The sequence below is a fragment of the Podarcis bocagei genome, assembly GCF_964188305.1.
Source record: "Podarcis bocagei genome assembly, chromosome: 4".
NCBI classification, from domain to species: Eukaryota; Metazoa; Chordata; class Lepidosauria; order Squamata; family Lacertidae; genus Podarcis; species Podarcis bocagei.
The window spans coordinates 71,471,929-71,489,770 of record NC_138128.1 but is presented as its reverse complement, the minus strand read 5'-3'; the positions used below and the strand labels follow the sequence as shown (position 1 = coordinate 71,489,770).

At 40.8% G+C, this 17,842-nt stretch overlaps 1 protein-coding gene across 4 annotated transcripts in view; it reads right to left on the bottom strand.

Annotated features, from left to right (window-relative positions):
- Nucleotides 1–2,454: 2,454 nt before the first annotated feature.
- P4HA1 (prolyl 4-hydroxylase subunit alpha 1) overlaps nucleotides 2,455–17,842 on the bottom strand; it is a 30,405-nt gene continuing 15,017 nt past the window's right edge. Inside the window, exons 9-15 of one of the 4 annotated variants that reach the window (XM_081189622.1) lie at nucleotides 17,053–17,123; nucleotides 9,941–10,040; nucleotides 8,531–8,584; nucleotides 5,861–5,926; nucleotides 4,978–5,046; nucleotides 3,988–4,084; nucleotides 2,455–3,534 (exon numbers count right to left, since the gene is read on the bottom strand). In XM_081189622.1, the coding sequence (XP_081045748.1) occupies nucleotides 3,464–3,534; nucleotides 3,988–4,084; nucleotides 4,978–5,046; nucleotides 5,861–5,926; nucleotides 8,531–8,584; nucleotides 9,941–10,040; nucleotides 17,053–17,123 (528 nt within the window). In that variant the 3' untranslated portion in view covers nucleotides 2,455–3,463. Of the gene's footprint in view, nucleotides 3,535–3,987; nucleotides 4,085–4,977; nucleotides 5,047–5,860; nucleotides 5,927–8,414; nucleotides 8,473–8,530; nucleotides 8,585–9,940; nucleotides 10,041–15,611; nucleotides 15,683–17,052; nucleotides 17,124–17,842 lie in introns of all 4 variants that reach the window. The other 3 variants (XM_081189624.1, XM_081189623.1, XM_081189625.1) reach the window with 3 other exon arrangements.

The window sequence follows — 17,842 nt, the reverse complement described above, 5'->3', positions numbered from 1 at the left end:
AAATCAATTGATTCTTTTAAAGTAACCTGAGGCACCCTGAGACAGCTACAACAAGGAATTTGGGGTGTTTTGCTAATCATTCCAATTAGCTGCAGTTTACCGTAACATATAGACTCGGACAAACTGTGGTTACTCTTAACTGTGGTTAAAGGAAAAAGCCAACTTCAAACCATGGTTTACAAGATTGGCACGCTCACTAAACCGTAGATGAGACTAACTACAGATTGTCTGGGTTTGGGTGTAAATGGTAAACTGCAGTTGGTTGTAAACAGAAATAAAAACAAACATGAAAGTGTGCCATCTCCTCCTTATGGCTGTGCTGTGGTCTTGGAGGTGGGGAGGAAGTTTTCGAAACTGAGGTTCGTGCACATTAACACTGTACTATAGTTAGAGTTACATCCAAATCGAGTGGCAAGAGTTCAACAGGAGTTACCATAAAGTAAATGGGCATGGAACTACGGCCTTTACATAATCAAAGGACTGGCCTTTGCTATGACAGTTTAAACGAACTAATTAAAGTTATTCTCATATATGTGGATTCCGTCTTTAGATTATTACAGTTCACCCAGGCAATGTGTGTAATCTCCAATTCAAGGTTTCCAAATAGCAATATTTTCTGACTTGGTACATAGCAGCTTCATGTTTTCAACACTGGAGCTCTCTTCATTCTGGATTGTGTCTGCAGTTACAGCTTCACTCCAAAGGCTTGTTGTTTTTAACTGCAAGCTGCAGAGCCTATCCACAGGCAAACCTATTTCTGAATAGGTGGCATGGTACAGTGGTACCTCAGGTTAAGAACTTAATTCGTTCTGGAGGTCCGTTCTTAACCTGAAACTGTTCTTAACCTGAGGTACCACTTTAGCTAATGGGGCCTTCCGCTGCCACCACACGATTTCTGTTCTCATCCTGAGGCAAAGTTCTTAACCCGAGGTACTATTTCTGGGTTAGCAGAGTCTGTAACCTGAAGCATCTGTAACCTGAAGCGTCTGTAACCCGAGGTACCACTGTACTATGTTTCAAGTAGACTCCCATTTTAACTCAAGTTCCTTATTATTCCTGTAATGATCTTTGTGCTTATGCACCACAGAAAGGCACAAATAAGGCACGATGAGGAACTTCAATGGAAGAGGCATACTTTCCCAATGAAACAAAATGCACCAAGGAGCTATGGTGCAAAATAAACTTTTGTTTAAAAACAAACAAACCCAAAACCCCGTGTGCACTCAAAATCTTCCACCAAAAAATGTGAAGACAGACATTAACATTTTACGGCAATGGGGCTATTTTAGAAATGGCTGCACTGCAGTCAGAGTAACATACCTACTGCTCTCCAGGGCTGAGTTCTTAATAAAACTAGTTTTGCATATTTGTCGCAGAAGTGAGCTGTACATCTTGCTAGTTGTCTTTCCTTTGCCCTTGCACCCTGTCACTAAAGCATCCCCTCCTCTAATTCCTAGAGCAAGCTTTGCTTTTGCTTTTTTATTGTAAGGGAAACGGTTTTCCTAGCTAACATTCAATACACTATTATGCACATCAGTTATTTTTACTGTAAAGCTCGTAGGACTTGCTCCATCACTGAGGTACAAGCTTTGAGCTCTCTCTTTGTATTACAGTGGTATCTCGGTTTTCAAACGTAATCCGTTCTGGAAGACCATTTGAGTTCCAAAATGTTCGAAAACTGAATACGGAAAACTCAGTACAGAAGCTGTGTGGCATGTTCGAGCTCCGAGGCATGTTCGGAAACAAAAGCATTTACTTCTGGGTTTACGGCGTTCGAGTTCCGAAACAACAGAGAGGTTCAAAAACCGAGGTACCACTGTATGTCTGTCTTCACCACAAAACCTGGCCAGTATTAAAGTGTGAAAGTACGGGACTAAATGGTTCTCTTTGCTTCAGATTTAGCATACCATTTAAATACTCTCTGTCTCTCGACAGCTTGCAGCAATTTTGGAAAGCCAGTGCCTGTTTATGACACCACAGAATCAAGATGTCATTTACTGCTACCACAGGAATTTTAGGCTGATGCAAGGTCTTTCGATTAGTAGGTTCAGCTGCATCAGAAACACTTACCTACCTTGTCAGAAGAGATTTTGTACAGGAACCAGCCATTTCTGTCCCAAAATACTGATCCAACTATTGCCAGGAGTAAATGTGTACACAGTGGATTCCAAATCATCCATCTTTGTTCAGGCACAACTTTGGCTGTATTTGACAGCAAGCATCAAAGGTACACCAGGCATGCTAAAAGGCTCTGATCAGAGACTTGTCTATAATAATGAAAACCCTTACTCAGAAGAATAAGGAAGACGGCTATGACTAACCTCTTCAGAACTGCGTATGATGCAGAGTTCAAATTAACATCCTGTGTAAACGCAGCCCTAGTTAGGTAAAAGGCGAGTAAACTGAAACAGAACGCATTCAGGGTCCACAACATACCAAAGTACACAAAACAAAAAGCTTTCAAAAAGATTTAGTATTATAAATATATCATCTTTGTCACAAAACACCTCGGCTGGGGGGAAAGTTTGGCATTTTGGGAATGGAAGTGTGCGTCTTCTCATCATACAAATTGTTTTTATACAAATCAAACTCCGAGACTAAGGCACAATGCTGTGTTTTAAGCCCACAATGTTCTTGTCTCTATGGATCCATAGTGTTTTTTCGCTAGTTACAAAACGATAAAAGCAGCAATCGATTTTTTAAAGGAAGAAGCTGAATCGTGATATGGTTCAGAAGTAGATTCATACTTGGAAAGCAAGTCCTGTCCCTCCCACAAAACTGTTCTTGGAAAGTTGCAAAAAGTACAGAACTGCTTGAGCAGCTATATAGTTATGTGCATAACTGCTGGCTCATTTGTTTTAGGATCACTGGCCAGGTTCATCCAAGAGGCATTTTTTTAAAATATAAAAAGGAAGACTTTCTGTGTTTGAACTTTCACAACGCTGGAAAAGTCACCCAGAAAGTTAAGGCTCAGGGACACAGCCCTTGATCTTTTGCATCGGTGGGGGAGTTTTGCTACGGATGTCAATGGGATGCAGCTCACAGCCCTTGTCTACAGTTCTATAGCCATGGTCAGGCATTCTTAAAAACAAGGAACAGAAGTGGAAGACATGTATAGCATCTTACCCTCCAAGCAAAAAGTCATTATCTGAGGGCAGACTGTCCATATTCATTCTACCCTCAGCAGAATGTAGTTTATAGTGTCTCTGGCAGAAGTTATTTTGGCCATGGAAACTCAAAACATTCAAAATCAATTACACTCTCTCTATAAAAAATTTAAAACAGTATATTAGCAAAGACATTTGTCCTTATGTAAAAGAAGGTCCAGAGATGAAGAACTGGTTGGCACTGGAGACAAAAGTTGTAGGGGAGTGTTAGTGTAAAACTATCAGTGTTAATCAAGGAAAACGTGGGAGGAAGTTGCAATTTGCACAAAAAGGAAGAGAAAAGGGAGAGGTTTGGATCAGTCCGACTCTGATAAACTACACGGTCTTCGAAATTCTTGCCCACGTTCATGGATCCACTTATTGGATACTACAGGAAAAGGAAGAGAGAAGAGGCACATTTACTACGGTTACTCACACCTGGCTAAACTCTGTGAATACATATTAGTCTGTAAAAGACTGCTCTGGTTACAGAATGGCAACTTCCCAAAGTCTAACTAAAAACATGGCAGGACAAATCACTTCCTATTTATTGTTGAACAATGAGATTATTATTTACTAACAACCCTTTGAGGTGATTGAACACCTGGTAATATTGATCTGAAAAGATCAATACTGAACTTGCTGTGGAAAACCCCACCTACCTACAATGAATTATATAGTAGCCGGCAAACTGGACTTGCTTAGGTTTTATCTCCTACCCATCGCTCTCACATTTCATTTAAGAATGATATTTTTGTTGTTCTTATCTTTTGGCTATGTGCAAATGGTTCAAAATGCGGCAGCTATGATGTCTGTGCAAATTCTCTGGTTTCATACTTACCCCATTTGTTTCCGACTAATACTGGACAGGCAGCATGCCTTGTGCTGTAGTCCCCTTCACCACTTGGAAAAAGATTGTACCAAAATACAGCTGTCCCCTGGGAAGATATAAAGCCGAGTTGACTCATTAAACTGTCTTCAGTTTAACTTCTGGAAAGTGAAAAGCTAAGGCAGGCTAAAAACAGGCGGAACCACAGGCAACAGCAAAAGTGTGGGAAATGTACTGATCATTACTCCCCCCTGCGATTTCTAAGTGCGCCTCAGCGCTATGCTCACACATCACCTATTGAGCCCCTGGCAGCGATGTGAGTTTTCCGTAAAATTTTGAATTAATCTGCACAGGGTGTTTCGCATCAAAAATGTTTCAGTTTGCACCAGAAAATTTTTCTATTAGTAATAATAATAATAATAATAATAATAATAATAATAATAATAATTTTATTATTTATACCCCGCCCATCTGACTGGGCTTCCCCAGCCACTCTGGGCGGCTTCCAACAAAATATTAAAATACAGTAATGCATCAAACATTAAAAGCTTCCCTGAACAGGGCTGGCTTAAGATGTCTGGTAGTTGTTCTTCTCTTTGACATCTGGTGGGAGGGAGTTCCACTGGGTGGGTGCCACTACCGAGAAGGCCCTCCGCCTGGTTCCCTGTAACTTGGCTTCTCGCAGTGAGGGAAACACCAGAAGGCCCTCGGCGCTGGACCTCAGTGTCCAATCAGAATGATGGGGGTGGACACGCTCCTTCAGGTATACTGGACCAAGGCCATTTAGGGCTTTAAAGGTCAGCACCAACACTTTGAATTGTGCTCGGAAATGTACTGGGAGCCTAATGCACACTTTACCTCTAAGCCAGGATATGTATAAGTACCAATCTTCTCATTCAGAACATTTCACACAGCTTCATTATATGATGCAGTATAGATGGCTTTTAAGTGGAAGGAAGAGTATGGAGACTGTCAGCTATGATAAACAGGTATTTCACCTACCTTTCTAGGCCAAACGCTAGCTCCTACTTCAGGAAATACCGTCGCTCCTCCTGCTGCCACATCACTCATCTGACAAAAGAAATTGTGTGAACCATTAAGCTAGCTACTCCAACAAGTAATCCCATAGATTTCACTACTGATCTGATCTCAAGGGTACTGCAGCACTTTGTAGGGGGTTTTTTTGCCATTGACGTTTTGAACAATAAGGCAGATTGATTTTTTAAAAAAAGGGGTATGCCTGTACCACACGGATATCTAAAGCACTCCACTAGAAGCACACAGTACTACATTCTAGTACAGGAATCACCAACCTGTACATGAAAGGAAACCCCATCATCTACGGGGAATACGCTGCGGATGCTGGAATGATATCTGGGCAGGTACAGATTGCATTAAAAGCCTTAAGAGACAGAGGATATTTGTGACAAAGGTACCTAGCTAGACACAGACATTTCATTCATTTAGGTTTGTGACCCTTTCTTTCAATTCTCAAGATGTAGGACACTGTAGTTTTCTATTTTAAAAACAAAACAATTGAAGAACTATGGTCCCTGGCAGCAGGCAATCCAGTGATGCTCGCCTGACCTCCCGTGGCCCACATTACTGCTGCGTACCAGGAGATAAAGGTGAGGTTGGTGCACGGAAAATGGACCATGGTGACCTCACTGTCACTCTCCTCCCTCCTTCCCCACCTGCTAGGAAGCAGCATCAACATGGGAAACATGCAATCAGGTGAGCGTTGATGCACAGCTACTGGCTATGCTGCCATAACACAAACAGAAGAATTGTGAAAAGAACCACACATTTCCTCATAATTTTCACTGTGTGAGAGAAGCTCTTTTGGTGACATGGTTGAATCTTGCCTCCAAAGTATCTTACTTACATAGAATAACCATGTTGCGATTCGGTTGCCTGTACCCAGTTCTTTAAAGGCATCCGGCTCATCTTTCTGTGTAGAAAAACATGCAGTACAAGGTCTTACTGTACAAGCGAAACCCAACAATGGCACACAGTGTTAGCGCTAGGGTAGACATTTACAAATATTAATTTTTAGAATGCATGATGTAAGTAAGGGAAAATTAGTAGTAGTTACCTGAAAAATTATCAAGCATTTCACCTAGAAGTTAAAGGTTTCCATTCAAATAAGCTGTCATTTCAGCATTTGAGTTTTACACTATCAGCAGACAAAGTTCTTAAAGCATAAGGTATGCTTCTGGTGTCCTGGGACCTTGTTAGACTTTACTTACTAGGTTATCCTAACATGGCATCTCTCTGATGCTGCGACTGAGAACTCTTAACTCCTTCCAGTGATGGATAACAGTTCTGATCTCAGCTGATCAATATAAGAACTGTAACTTTAAGGACGGATGCCTAAGCTTACATGTTTCCTCCTCCCTCCCCATTCGTTTTTCGTTGTGTGTCATGACTTTTTGGTTGTAAGCCTGAGGGCAATGGCTATCTTTTTTTAAAAATTGATCTGTAAGCTGCTCTGTGAGCCTTTTTGGATGAAAAGCAGTGTAATTCCAATACAATCCAAATAACTTTAATGTGGTAGCCATTGGCCATGACAAATCTGAATCAAAAATAAATACAAGCAAAAGGCATATCGTGCCACAAATAATGGTCTCTATTTAGATCTCTGCGTCTCCCTTACAGTTCACTGCCTGTCCAGGGTCTTCTTTCTGATCTTTTTGGCTGCTAAAGGAAAAAGGGTGACTTTATGAGTCACTGAAGTGTTTACATTGCTAAGAACCTTCTCTGCTGGGAAGAGACATCTTTCCTGTAAGGTGAGAAATTGCCTCCTGGGTCCAATGTATAGTGGGCAATATAGTAAATAGTGTAAGACAGGCATGGGCAACCTTTGGCCCTCCAGATGTTTTGGCCTACAATTCCCATGATCCCTGGCTAACAGGACCAGTGATCAGGGATGATGGGAATTGTAGTCCAAAACATCTGGAGGGCTGAAGGTTGCCTATGCCTGGTGTAAGATGTCTTCCACCTGCAGTTGCACGCATATACAGAGTAAGTATGCTTTTTAAAAATAAATACATGAAGTTCTGGGGAACATGGTCTTTGGGGACCTCTCAGAAATCCCATGAAGATAGCCATCACAATCTAGAAAAGTAACATGACTTTTGAAGGTACTTAATCTTTTTAGGCTGAACAAGTTTCCATTGCTCTCTCCTACATCTGCAGATTAGAGGAATTGGTCTAAAAATCACATAGAACAACCAGGCAACAAGAAATTGTATGCTGACCACCAACTGCAGCTCAAGGCAACCAGAAGTTTAAAATACACTTGGCAATTTAAATGATTTATGTCAAAGCAAACAATGTGCTTTTCACCCCTAGAATTAGAAGGGATTTTTCCCCCCACTGCTCAACCCTAATTGCTTTCACATGTACATGCTTGGGAAGAATCCAGTGTTTCCCACACATTATATTATTGGATGCTATTTTAGTATATTAAGGCGGCACTCTTATACACACTTACTTTAAGTCAATGGGTTTTACTTCTGCAAATATGCTGGAAGGGTGCATTATTAGACATATGTATCTGGGAGGAAGCTCCATTTAGTAAAGTGAGATTTACTGAACAGGATTGCACAGCAAATATATTCTTTCAAAAGCAGGTTTTTTTTCTAAACGCATGCATGGGAGGAAAAAACGATTAACAACATGCATCATATAAGCCAATATAGACTTACTGTATATAATTTTTTAAGGGGGGAGGGAAATCAAGATTTATGTTAAGGCAATAATTTTAATAAATGTATGGTGGGCTCAAACAAAAATGTTAATTGACGGTGTTATTTAACACATAAATGCCCTATAAACCATCATTTGAGATCATTTGTCCTATTTCTTGCAGCCTTGTCCCAATATAAAATAAAAGATAGTATTAAAAAAAATAAAAATCTGGCAGCCCACCCAGAAGTAAATATAAGCTAACATTAAGAGAAACAGAGATGTTATCCCATCAAGATCACTTGGTTCCTCAAATTTGTGCAACAACTTAAAACAGGTGTATAAACCTGTTAACAGTTTCAGTGATCTGAAACCCATAAATATCCAAGCCTGCCTAAACCCATTTGGATATTTTTTTAAAAGCCCTTCATGGTATGGTTGGTTGCAGATATATCACTATGACATAAGAGCTCTGTTTTTTTTTTTTTAATACCATCACCTTAAATGTACCAGCCACCATTTCCTGCAGTTTCCCCCTTTAATCCTTTCATTCACGTAACAACAACATTCACTTTAACATTTTGGTAATATTTGTTATTCTCTGTTGTTCAAATGGTGGTTTAGAGGACTTTAATCATTTCACACGGATTAGAAGACTTGAATGTAACACAAACACTCAATTAAACATTTGTGCCACAGGCCGAAAGGCCTAGGCTTCAGACTATTTCATTTTTCACCCATCTCTTTACTTGCCCGAGCAAAGTCATAGTGGGGCTCATATTGTCCTCCCACTCCATAATTTGCTACCTGGAAGAAAGAAACACAGTGCGTGTAAAGCACAAAGGCAGGACAGAGAAAGACTTACCCTTCCAAAATCAAAATGAGGCTCGTACTGGCCTCCTACGCCGTAGTTGGCGACCTAGAGCAGAAGAAGAACAAACAACCAATGAACTACCCAGGGTGAGAGATGAAGTATCTGCTTCATACGTACATTGATGTTTTGCTAACAAGGAGTGTCATAAAATCAGGCCCAGGAGCAATGTGTGTGGTGGGGCACAGCTTCCCTCCCAGCACTGGCACCGATTCTGCAAGGCAGTGGCAAGGCTGGCGCTATGAAGGTGCACCATCAGGAATAGGTGACTGGCAGGTCCCACCCACTGCAATCACATGGTCCCAACCTCACTGCCACCCTGCCATCTGGTGATGGACAGGTTGTAAGTAAGTACAGTGGAACCTTGGTTCCCGAACTTAATTTGTTCCAGGAGTCCGTTTGATGGTTCAGGAACCAAGGCACAGCTTCTGATTGGCTGCAGGAGCTTCCTGCAGTCAATGAGAAGCCATGTCAAACGTTTGGCTTCCAAACAACGTTCAAAAACCGGAACAATCACTTCCAGTTTTTGATCGTTTGGGAGCCTGAACGTTCTGGCTCCCAAGGCATTCGGGAGCCGAGGTTCCACTGTACAAATAATTAACAAACCAATAAAGGCTGAACTATGCCCTCTTTAGTAGTGCCACCAACTTGAGTCTACTCTCCCAAATAAGGAACTAAATTAAGCAACGGCCTGAGGTTTCCCTTTCATTTGCCTTTACTGAAGATTCACCAACTTCATTTTCCATTAAAAAATGATTTTCAAATTATTAAAACAATGTATGTCAACAATGTAGCTCCCACCCTAATATAACATTTTTCTTCTCCTTTAAAAAATCTTTTCCCTGTTTTGCTCAACTGAACTCACCCAAGAAAATTCTGAACTGGAGTTTGCATTTTTAAATTTTCCACCATACACTTAAATATTGTGGCTACCTGCATTCTGCACAAAAACACAGGTAACAGAGCTCATTATTTTTTTTATTTCAATGAAAAGCCATGACTTTAGAGTGAAACAGAGTTGCATGAGCCACACTGCCCCCTCCCACCCTTCCTAAACGGAGCCAGGGCTAAGCAAACATGCAGACAGAATTGCTTTTCTCTTCTAAATTTGCTTCTCTGAAAGTGGACTTTTGGGGTTCAGTTACATGTTTGCCACTTTATAATCTGCTAACACAGCAGACAATAGTAAAACAAGCAAAAATCAAATGTGAAGAAGAAAATTTGAACCAACGCTCTTGAAGTCTTCTCCTTTTTTTAAGAAATGGGGAGGGTAACACGAATAACATATTCGAATATTTTATTTAAACCAGTACGAGATGAGTTGATGCCAGCAAGATTCTTAATACTGAAGTAGCGTGGGGTTTGGGGGTGGCATTTGGGTTTTTCAATATCTCCTCAGCTCACCTGGAGCTCCTCTGCTGTGGAAACATCCAGTCCTGTAAGATCTTGTATTCTTGCATTAATACGTGCTACTACAGGGTTTTCATATCCAGACAGCCAGGCACTAAACATGGAAACAGATATTATTCCTGACCAGTACGATCAGAGCATCACTTTTCAAGACTAGTAAGAAACAACTTTTTAACTGCGCAAAAATGCCTACAGGCAAATGCCGACACTAAATGTTATAGCCGACAACTCAGTAACTCCACTTAATGAACAACTTTAGCCCTATTTGCATATATTGAAGCTCTGCTGTATTTCTTCAAAGCAATCCCCTTTGGTTGGCCACAATCAAGTGAAGTAAGTTGTGACCCAAAAGAACACTTGGGAGAGCATGATATACACAGTATTGCAATGTATGACAGACCCTCTTTGATTCACCACGACTGCGAAGGAAATGCTGCAGTGGTGCACTGCAGTTCACATAATAAACTCGTGGAAATTAACTCGCATAATAAACCCACTGAAAATAATACAGGTCCATTGGTTAATAAGTTAGGTCCAATGATATCAATGGGTTTCCTCTTAGTTAAACTTAAATACCACCCACTCTCTCCTGTCAAACCAGAGAGCCTGACTGTGAAAAAAGCTCTATCTTGCTTTCTTATATATGCATATACATCATGGTGTATACCTGAACCCTACCTACACCAATTCAGCTGTTGATGCTGATATATGTGAAAAACAGGAAGCCTCTCCATGCCAGAACTGCACTCAAAATTCCCACCTCTCCACTAAAGAGCTGGCAGAAACAGTTGCCCTAGAAGCTGTCCAAAAAACAGCTAAGGATGAATGGACTAAACCCTGTATTATCCATCTGTATTTTAATAAGCAAATGGTGGCTTAACAAGATTACTTTCCACTCTTGCCCCAAATGTAGCAAAAATTCCACCTGCCCCGCCCCCTGCACCACATGGGGTGCGGGCTCTCCTATAAATATTACTAATTATCCTGAAAACCATTTTACTGAGCTAGCAGAAGGATCGCCGATAAGTGGTGTTTAGGATTGTGACCACTGTACAAGGTTACAATTCACTGTACGAGACTAGTTTCCAGAGGGCTAGCCATGTTTTTGCAACAAAAAACCAACAATGAGTCTTGTGGCACCTTTACAGGCAAACACATTTTATTGTGGAATAAAGACTAGAGTTGGATTCAAGACTAGATTAGTCACAAGAACTTATTTCCATTCCTACCAGGGACTGTAATGATGGGGTGGACTGTTTGAAGCAGTAAAGTACATGGACTACTCCCAAGTAAAAAGTAGTGTCCAGAAGAAGCGTTCATTTAAATGTGGGCTGAGGGCTGGGGGCAGAGGAATAGCACAATCTTATCTGAAACTGGAGAAGCTGTTAAGTGTTTGGCTCTCTTCCTGCCAAAATTCTTTGCCCTACCAGACACACACAGGTTTTTTTTAAGTGCCCACTCAGCTTCTGCCTCTTTCTATTCAAACCTGAATTTTCTGTTAAGGTGTCTACTCCCCACATATTCTAGAAGCTTGGACAACATTAAAGACCATAGTTTCACGGCTTGTACACCTTAAAAACCAAACAGTAATCAAAAGCTAGTTGTTCGATTAGCAAACGTGATTTTTATGCACCATCGATGGTCAAAGATCCCTTGCAGAAACACATCGTGTACATATACCAGTTTGAAAGGATTAAACTGTATTTTCACTAGCACTCGAGTTTGTTTAGTACCCTCCTTTTCAAAAGGATCACAGCAAATCTCTAATCAAGAGCGGTAAAATATGACACCACACAGGTTACAGAATCTCAAAGGGTACGGAGAAGGGAGAGCTGAATGTTTGTCTGAAGTTAGTAGGCAAGGAAATTTAGGGGGGAAACTATAAGAACGACTGTTAGCATACAGAGCAATTGCAAGGATAAGAAATATATAGAGAGAATATATTTCTTATAACGAAAAACAATGTCATGTCACATAAAGCATTACCCATAGCGATTATTTCCTAAAGAAGAAAATTCGTATTACAGCAAGCAAAGTTAGTTACAATGAAAAACTAGTATTTGCACCACTTAATAACCCCTCTTTCATTACCCCTACATTAACCCGCTGGCTTCCCCATCTCATCCCATGCAGCTACTTTCTGAAGCGATTTCTCTTTTCTGCTCTGCAGCCCAGCTTTGTACCTGTTTTCACCTTCACCCTTATGACCATGTCTCCTGGTTGCACACAAACCACCACCACAGTAACTTCTTGCATCTTCCTCCTTCCACACATTGCAGCCACTAAGCTTGCTTCTCCCCTTCTGCCCGATTATGAAGCCACCATTGTAGTGGCAGTCAGTTATTCCAGGACTCAATTGAAGGTGCTGGTTTTTACTTGCAAAGCCGTCTGTGGCCTAGCCCAGCATTTCTTATGGAACACCTCATCTCCTGTTACTTCTTCCAGTGACTATACAAAGCTGCTCTGGAACTCTTTCGGGTAGGCAGGGTTGATGGGCATACATTATTCCGTGGTTTTCAATTGGGGACAGTTGCCTCAGCTTCTGTCAGGCCCAGCCAGAATGGAGAGCTGTTAGGTATGAGGCAAGCTCTAAATCGCGTTTTAGATTCTGAATGAAAGCTTGGCAGAATAAGGTTGTTCAGCTCCTTCTTTTTAACAGCAATTTTATATTGTGTTCTAATTCTTATATTCTGCTGTAATGTAGACCACCCTGAGTTTTCTTTCAGTAAGGATGAAGCTAAATAAACACAGTACATTTTAGCTCCCGAACGCCGCAAACCTGGAAGTGTTCCAGTTTGCGAACTTTTTTTGGAAGCTGAACATCCAACGCAGCTTCCGATTAAGTACAGGAAGCTCCTGCAGCCAATCGGAAGCCGCGCTTTGGTTTTGGAACCATTCTGGGAGTCAAACGGACTTGCAGAAGGGGTTCCACTGCTGCTTCTCTATTACTGTGCCTGCTGTAATGTTTCAGCCTTCTCCTCCTGTAGCCTAATTCGTAAAAATGTCAACTTTAAATTGTTTCAATGCCTTTTTTCTACTTCAACTCAGTCAACATATACCCATCAATTGCATATCCATCAGAAATGGAGTGGGGGGCAGAGAGAGAGAGACGTTATCTTGCAAGAGGAACAAGCATATCCTCCCATTTCCTTTCCCAGGAAGATCACTTGTCAGCACTTTTCATTTCAGCTCACAGTCATGTGGAAGCTAAAATAATCCTGCAATGCCTCTATATCATTTGTGAGGGAAATTGTGCTCTCTGAACACTGCAATGTGCTCTTATTGCTCTCGACAGCATCAAAAAAGCTTTTCCATGTTGAATGTTGTTAAAAGTTAAATTTAGTGGGCATAACAATATTTCTGAGGTTCTCTCCTTTTGAAATAAACTAATACTCAAGAAAGGTACCTTCACTTCCATCAACATTTACTTTCATTCCTTAAAAGATTCAGCATCTTTCCACTGAAGCTTTTAAAAACGGCACTACTAGGAAGGACTGTTCCTAAAAAAAGTAATGTTGAAATGCATGCATTTGTCTGGTGGAGACTCCACTATCATGGGCTAAATAAATTCCTTTAAAGAAGTCCCCCCCCACACACACTTTCTTTCTAGAGAGGAAACTATATCGTAGAGTAATTGGCTATTTCACAGGCATACATCACGACCAGCAGTTTCCTGAAAGTCAGACTGGCCAAAATATTATGGGACTACATACACATGGCTTGGCTCTAAATGCTGCTTTCCACTGCTGGCAAAATGCCACCGTCATGCAGCCTGCCACGTACTTCAGCACAAACAGTAGTCCTGTCATAAGCAGAGGCATGCCGTTAATATAGAAATGTGTTAGCTAGGAAAGAGTGCTTGGAATGTTTGGGAGGAGGAAGCAAACTTCTATTAAAAATACACGAGAGAGTTTTTGGGTTCCCTGTAAATGTGGCTTTACTAGTTTGTTGTTTTTTTTATTAAAAAACACTAATATCCTTGACAGGAACGAAAACCTACTCCTTCGGCAATACAGATTTCGGTTTTGAAAAAAATCTGTCTTCTTAATATTGCCTGGTGTGTGAAACTTTTCACAGAACTGCACAAGGCAAAAACAGATTCAAACTGGATTGTCAGAATGCACAGCCCACTGGCGGATATTAACTGCAGCTGACGTAAATATTTTGAATGTCCACAATAGGTTCTACTGTGATTTAAACCACCAGGAGAAGAACAGCTCTAAAAGGAGGTTACAGAGGCACAAATTATACCTAACAACTCACACATTAGTTCCTACACTTTATCACTACTAAAACCACACACATGAAACAGCAGACGAAACAATTAATTACTAAAGGAAAGCAGTCTGCATTTTTGTCTGCTCCAGAATTGTGGCTTTTAATGTAACAAATCCCTGAAGGTCAAGGCAGCTTCTCTTTCCTCGAATCAACACACACGATGCAAGCTTCAAGAAGGTGTTTAATATTAACGAGTGGCCTTTGCTTTAGAAATCAGCTTGGCTCTTGTACAAAAGTGTTGGATAGCACCTTAACAGGAGACATTCATTTCCTCTGAACAACTATTCCCCATGTTTTGCAACAGGTGTATATGAGGGTCAACTACTGATCCATTAAACAGCTCAAGACCACTTTCTCCACTAAATTTGCGACACAAGCGTGCTCTTGCATGCTAGTTCCCATCTTGAAAATCTCATGTTATGTTTTCAGGAAGTACTGGACATATTGCACAAATCCTGATTTACACACATTTGATGTAAAAGCTAGATTTTTTTCCCCTGGGCATTTTTTGTGGACAGGCATATTATAATAGCAAATAATTTTTGAGGCTGCTTATGCCATACTTTTTTTATAAGAAGAAAAACCCATGAAATTGAATGATTTACAAACTATTAACAGTATTTATAAGTGCCTCACTGAAATACCCCCTTAAGCCAGTAAGGATTTTTTTTTTTTGCCATAAACAGTAACTTTTAATCATACACATTTAAAAGGATGGGAAAAGACAACTACTATATTTAGTACACTAACTATTTAAAAATAGAATCCGAACTAGGAATCTCAAGCTACCATTAACATAGCATGTGTTTCCTGTTTACCATGTGCCTCCTAGGAAGTGCTTAAGATTAACACAGGCATCCTGACATAGAAGTAAAAGCAAGCAGATGCTATATAGCATGTCGTTTACAAGGATTCTTTCTAAAATAAAACAATGTTGTGTTAATTCTGGTGGGATCATGCAGGTAAGAAAGTAAGGTTCATGCATTGACACATATACAGAAGTGTTTAACAAAGCAATCCTATACATGTCTACCCAGAAGTAAGCTCACTGACTTAAAACAGGATTTATTCCAGGTAAGCATGTATGGGATTGCAACCTAAGACTCACTGATTTGAGTGTGGGAGAAACAAGGACATTCCTGAAGTGTTTAACTTTGACTGGTTCTTTACCCACAGAGTTTAAATTTGAGGATTTTCCCCTTTAAGCCTTCCAAACTTCCAGAGCCACAGAGGTTAGTGTTCTATTTTAAGGCTCCATCCTTTTCATCTAGTTAGCAATTAGTTGAAGTGGGGGGGGGGGAGGTAAAGAATCCCACACCAAGTTTGACACAAGCCACTGCGAACAGAATTCCTGTAGCAACTTATCGACATACCAGCGTCCCCTTACCTCTTAGAGACTCTGTAATGTGCTGTGGTCAGTTTCCCAGTCTGGGGGTCATGCACAGTAGCTCGGCTCAGCTACAAAAAGAGAAAGGACAAGGGGCTTACTCTAGTATAGCAAGCTTCTTCTGGGCCAAGCCACAGGCAATTAGAAGGGTTCCGATTGGTCTGGATGGAATGTAATGCTCAGATCAGCAAGAACATTTAAAAGGATTACAGTAGCTGCTGCTACCGTTACTCCCCAATTAATCTCAATTGGTTCAGTAAATTTGGTTAGATTGTCCTTTCACTTTTTCCCTCCAAATGGAAAGTTTATGCAAGCCAATTGTTTGCAGAGTTTCACAGAGAACTTCTCAGTACCCAGAAGTTTATTGTTTTGAATTGCTGCCTCAGTTTTGCTTTTTGAGAAAAGACAAAGCTTTTGCATGAGACTCAGGAGATATACATAGATATTTAAAGATGTCATTAAACTCACTGTAGCAACCCTAGGCCATTCACCATCTAACCTACCTCACAAGGTATTACAATAGGGTTATTTCAGTTAACTGTTGCATGAACTGCCCAGGGTATAAATATTGTAATTCATAATTTTTTGTAGTGGTTAGTGAATGATCTGGGAGCAGCTGAAGCTAAACAGAAGAGGAACTGATCACTGCCATGCACAAGAGCTTTACATAAGAGCTAGGTGTAAATAAATATTAAGCTGGGATTAATTACTATTAATATTGTGTCACGATACATGGGGAAACCCCACAGCTTTTTTAGTAAGTGTGAGCAATTGCCAAGAGAAAACTCGTTTAAAATTTATCAAGCCAGTAGTTTAGGTTAATTAAGTCTGTTAATCACTTCCCGCAACTAGTAGAAGTCTCTCTGGGAATGTGTCACCTGGCTCTAGCAAAACAAAACTGGAATTAGCCATCATGCAAGCTAAAATGATAGCCTCTGTTACGATGGATGTGCAGAAGTGCTTCTATATCCCTAAATACAAATAGCTGAAGAGCCGTCTTGCCAAGATCACTTCTCTGCAGATTTCACAGACAGGAAGCAGAGAGCTCATTTTACTAGTGAACTTAATAACTCTGCATGCCTCTTTGACAGTTCTGTAGGAGGCTATCCCTTGAAAACCAAGACATGGAAGACTTTGATGGAGAAAATGACGCTCTGTATTGCAGAAGGAAAAACTGAAATCTCTACCCAAGAAAACACTGAGGCAGATTGGAACAAACTAGGAATACATCCTAAATAGGCATACAAGGACAGAACTTCTGGTTAGAGGAAGAATCTGTGAAACTCAGCAGTAACAGTTTGTTACAGTATCTGCAGAGAGCAAAGAAATGGACCAGAAAAATAATAATCAAACTCTTGTGTTTTCTGGTCATTTTCTCCCCCAATGAGCACCGCAGAGGCACTCATTAAAGGGAAAGAATATACGGCAAGTGAAATCTTACCTTTTGCTAATTCTGTAATGTGCAGTCTCCAAAACGCCTGTTATGGGGTTTGAAATGGTGGCTCGCCTCAGCTGTGAAGCGAACCAATCAGAACAGTTGCATTACAATGTATATTATCGCATCACATCAATCCGACCATTCAGAACCCAATTATGGAGCACAGGCTAAAGTAGGTTGGTTCTCATAGCTATGTATAGCAACCAGTATAATATCATGCACAATACTGTATGGAGGAGACCCATTACCAAGCAGGTACTTCTCTTTTTGTAACGTGTAAGAACGCAACTCACCTTCAACTAGCTTGGAGCAACAGGGCACTCTCAATAGCCTTATACCCAGCTTTTTACTTTGGTTTCAGTAATTTATCAGCTTGGCTTGTACAATTACGACCAAACAGGATAGCTTACTGTAGGTATTTGAGATACCTACAGGGATGGGGAACCAGTGGTCCTCCAGATGTTGCCGGACTCCCAAGTCTCATCAGCCGCAGCCAGCATGGCCAGTGATCATGGATGATGGGAGTTGTAGTCAAGCAACCTATGTGCGCCATAGGTTATGCATCTCTATGAAGTTTTTTGTTGGATCAGGTATACTGAACCGAGCTGGTCTACGAACAACTCACATCTGGCTTCACTCTAGACTGTTTCCCAGGGGCTGATACAGCTTTGAAATGCAAGATGTGACCACGCTTCTTACCAGGCAGGCACCTCTTGAATAATCATTTTGTTAAAAGAAGGAATACCCACCTGCATGGGAAGAAGCAGTGATGGGTACCGGTACTCCTAATCTG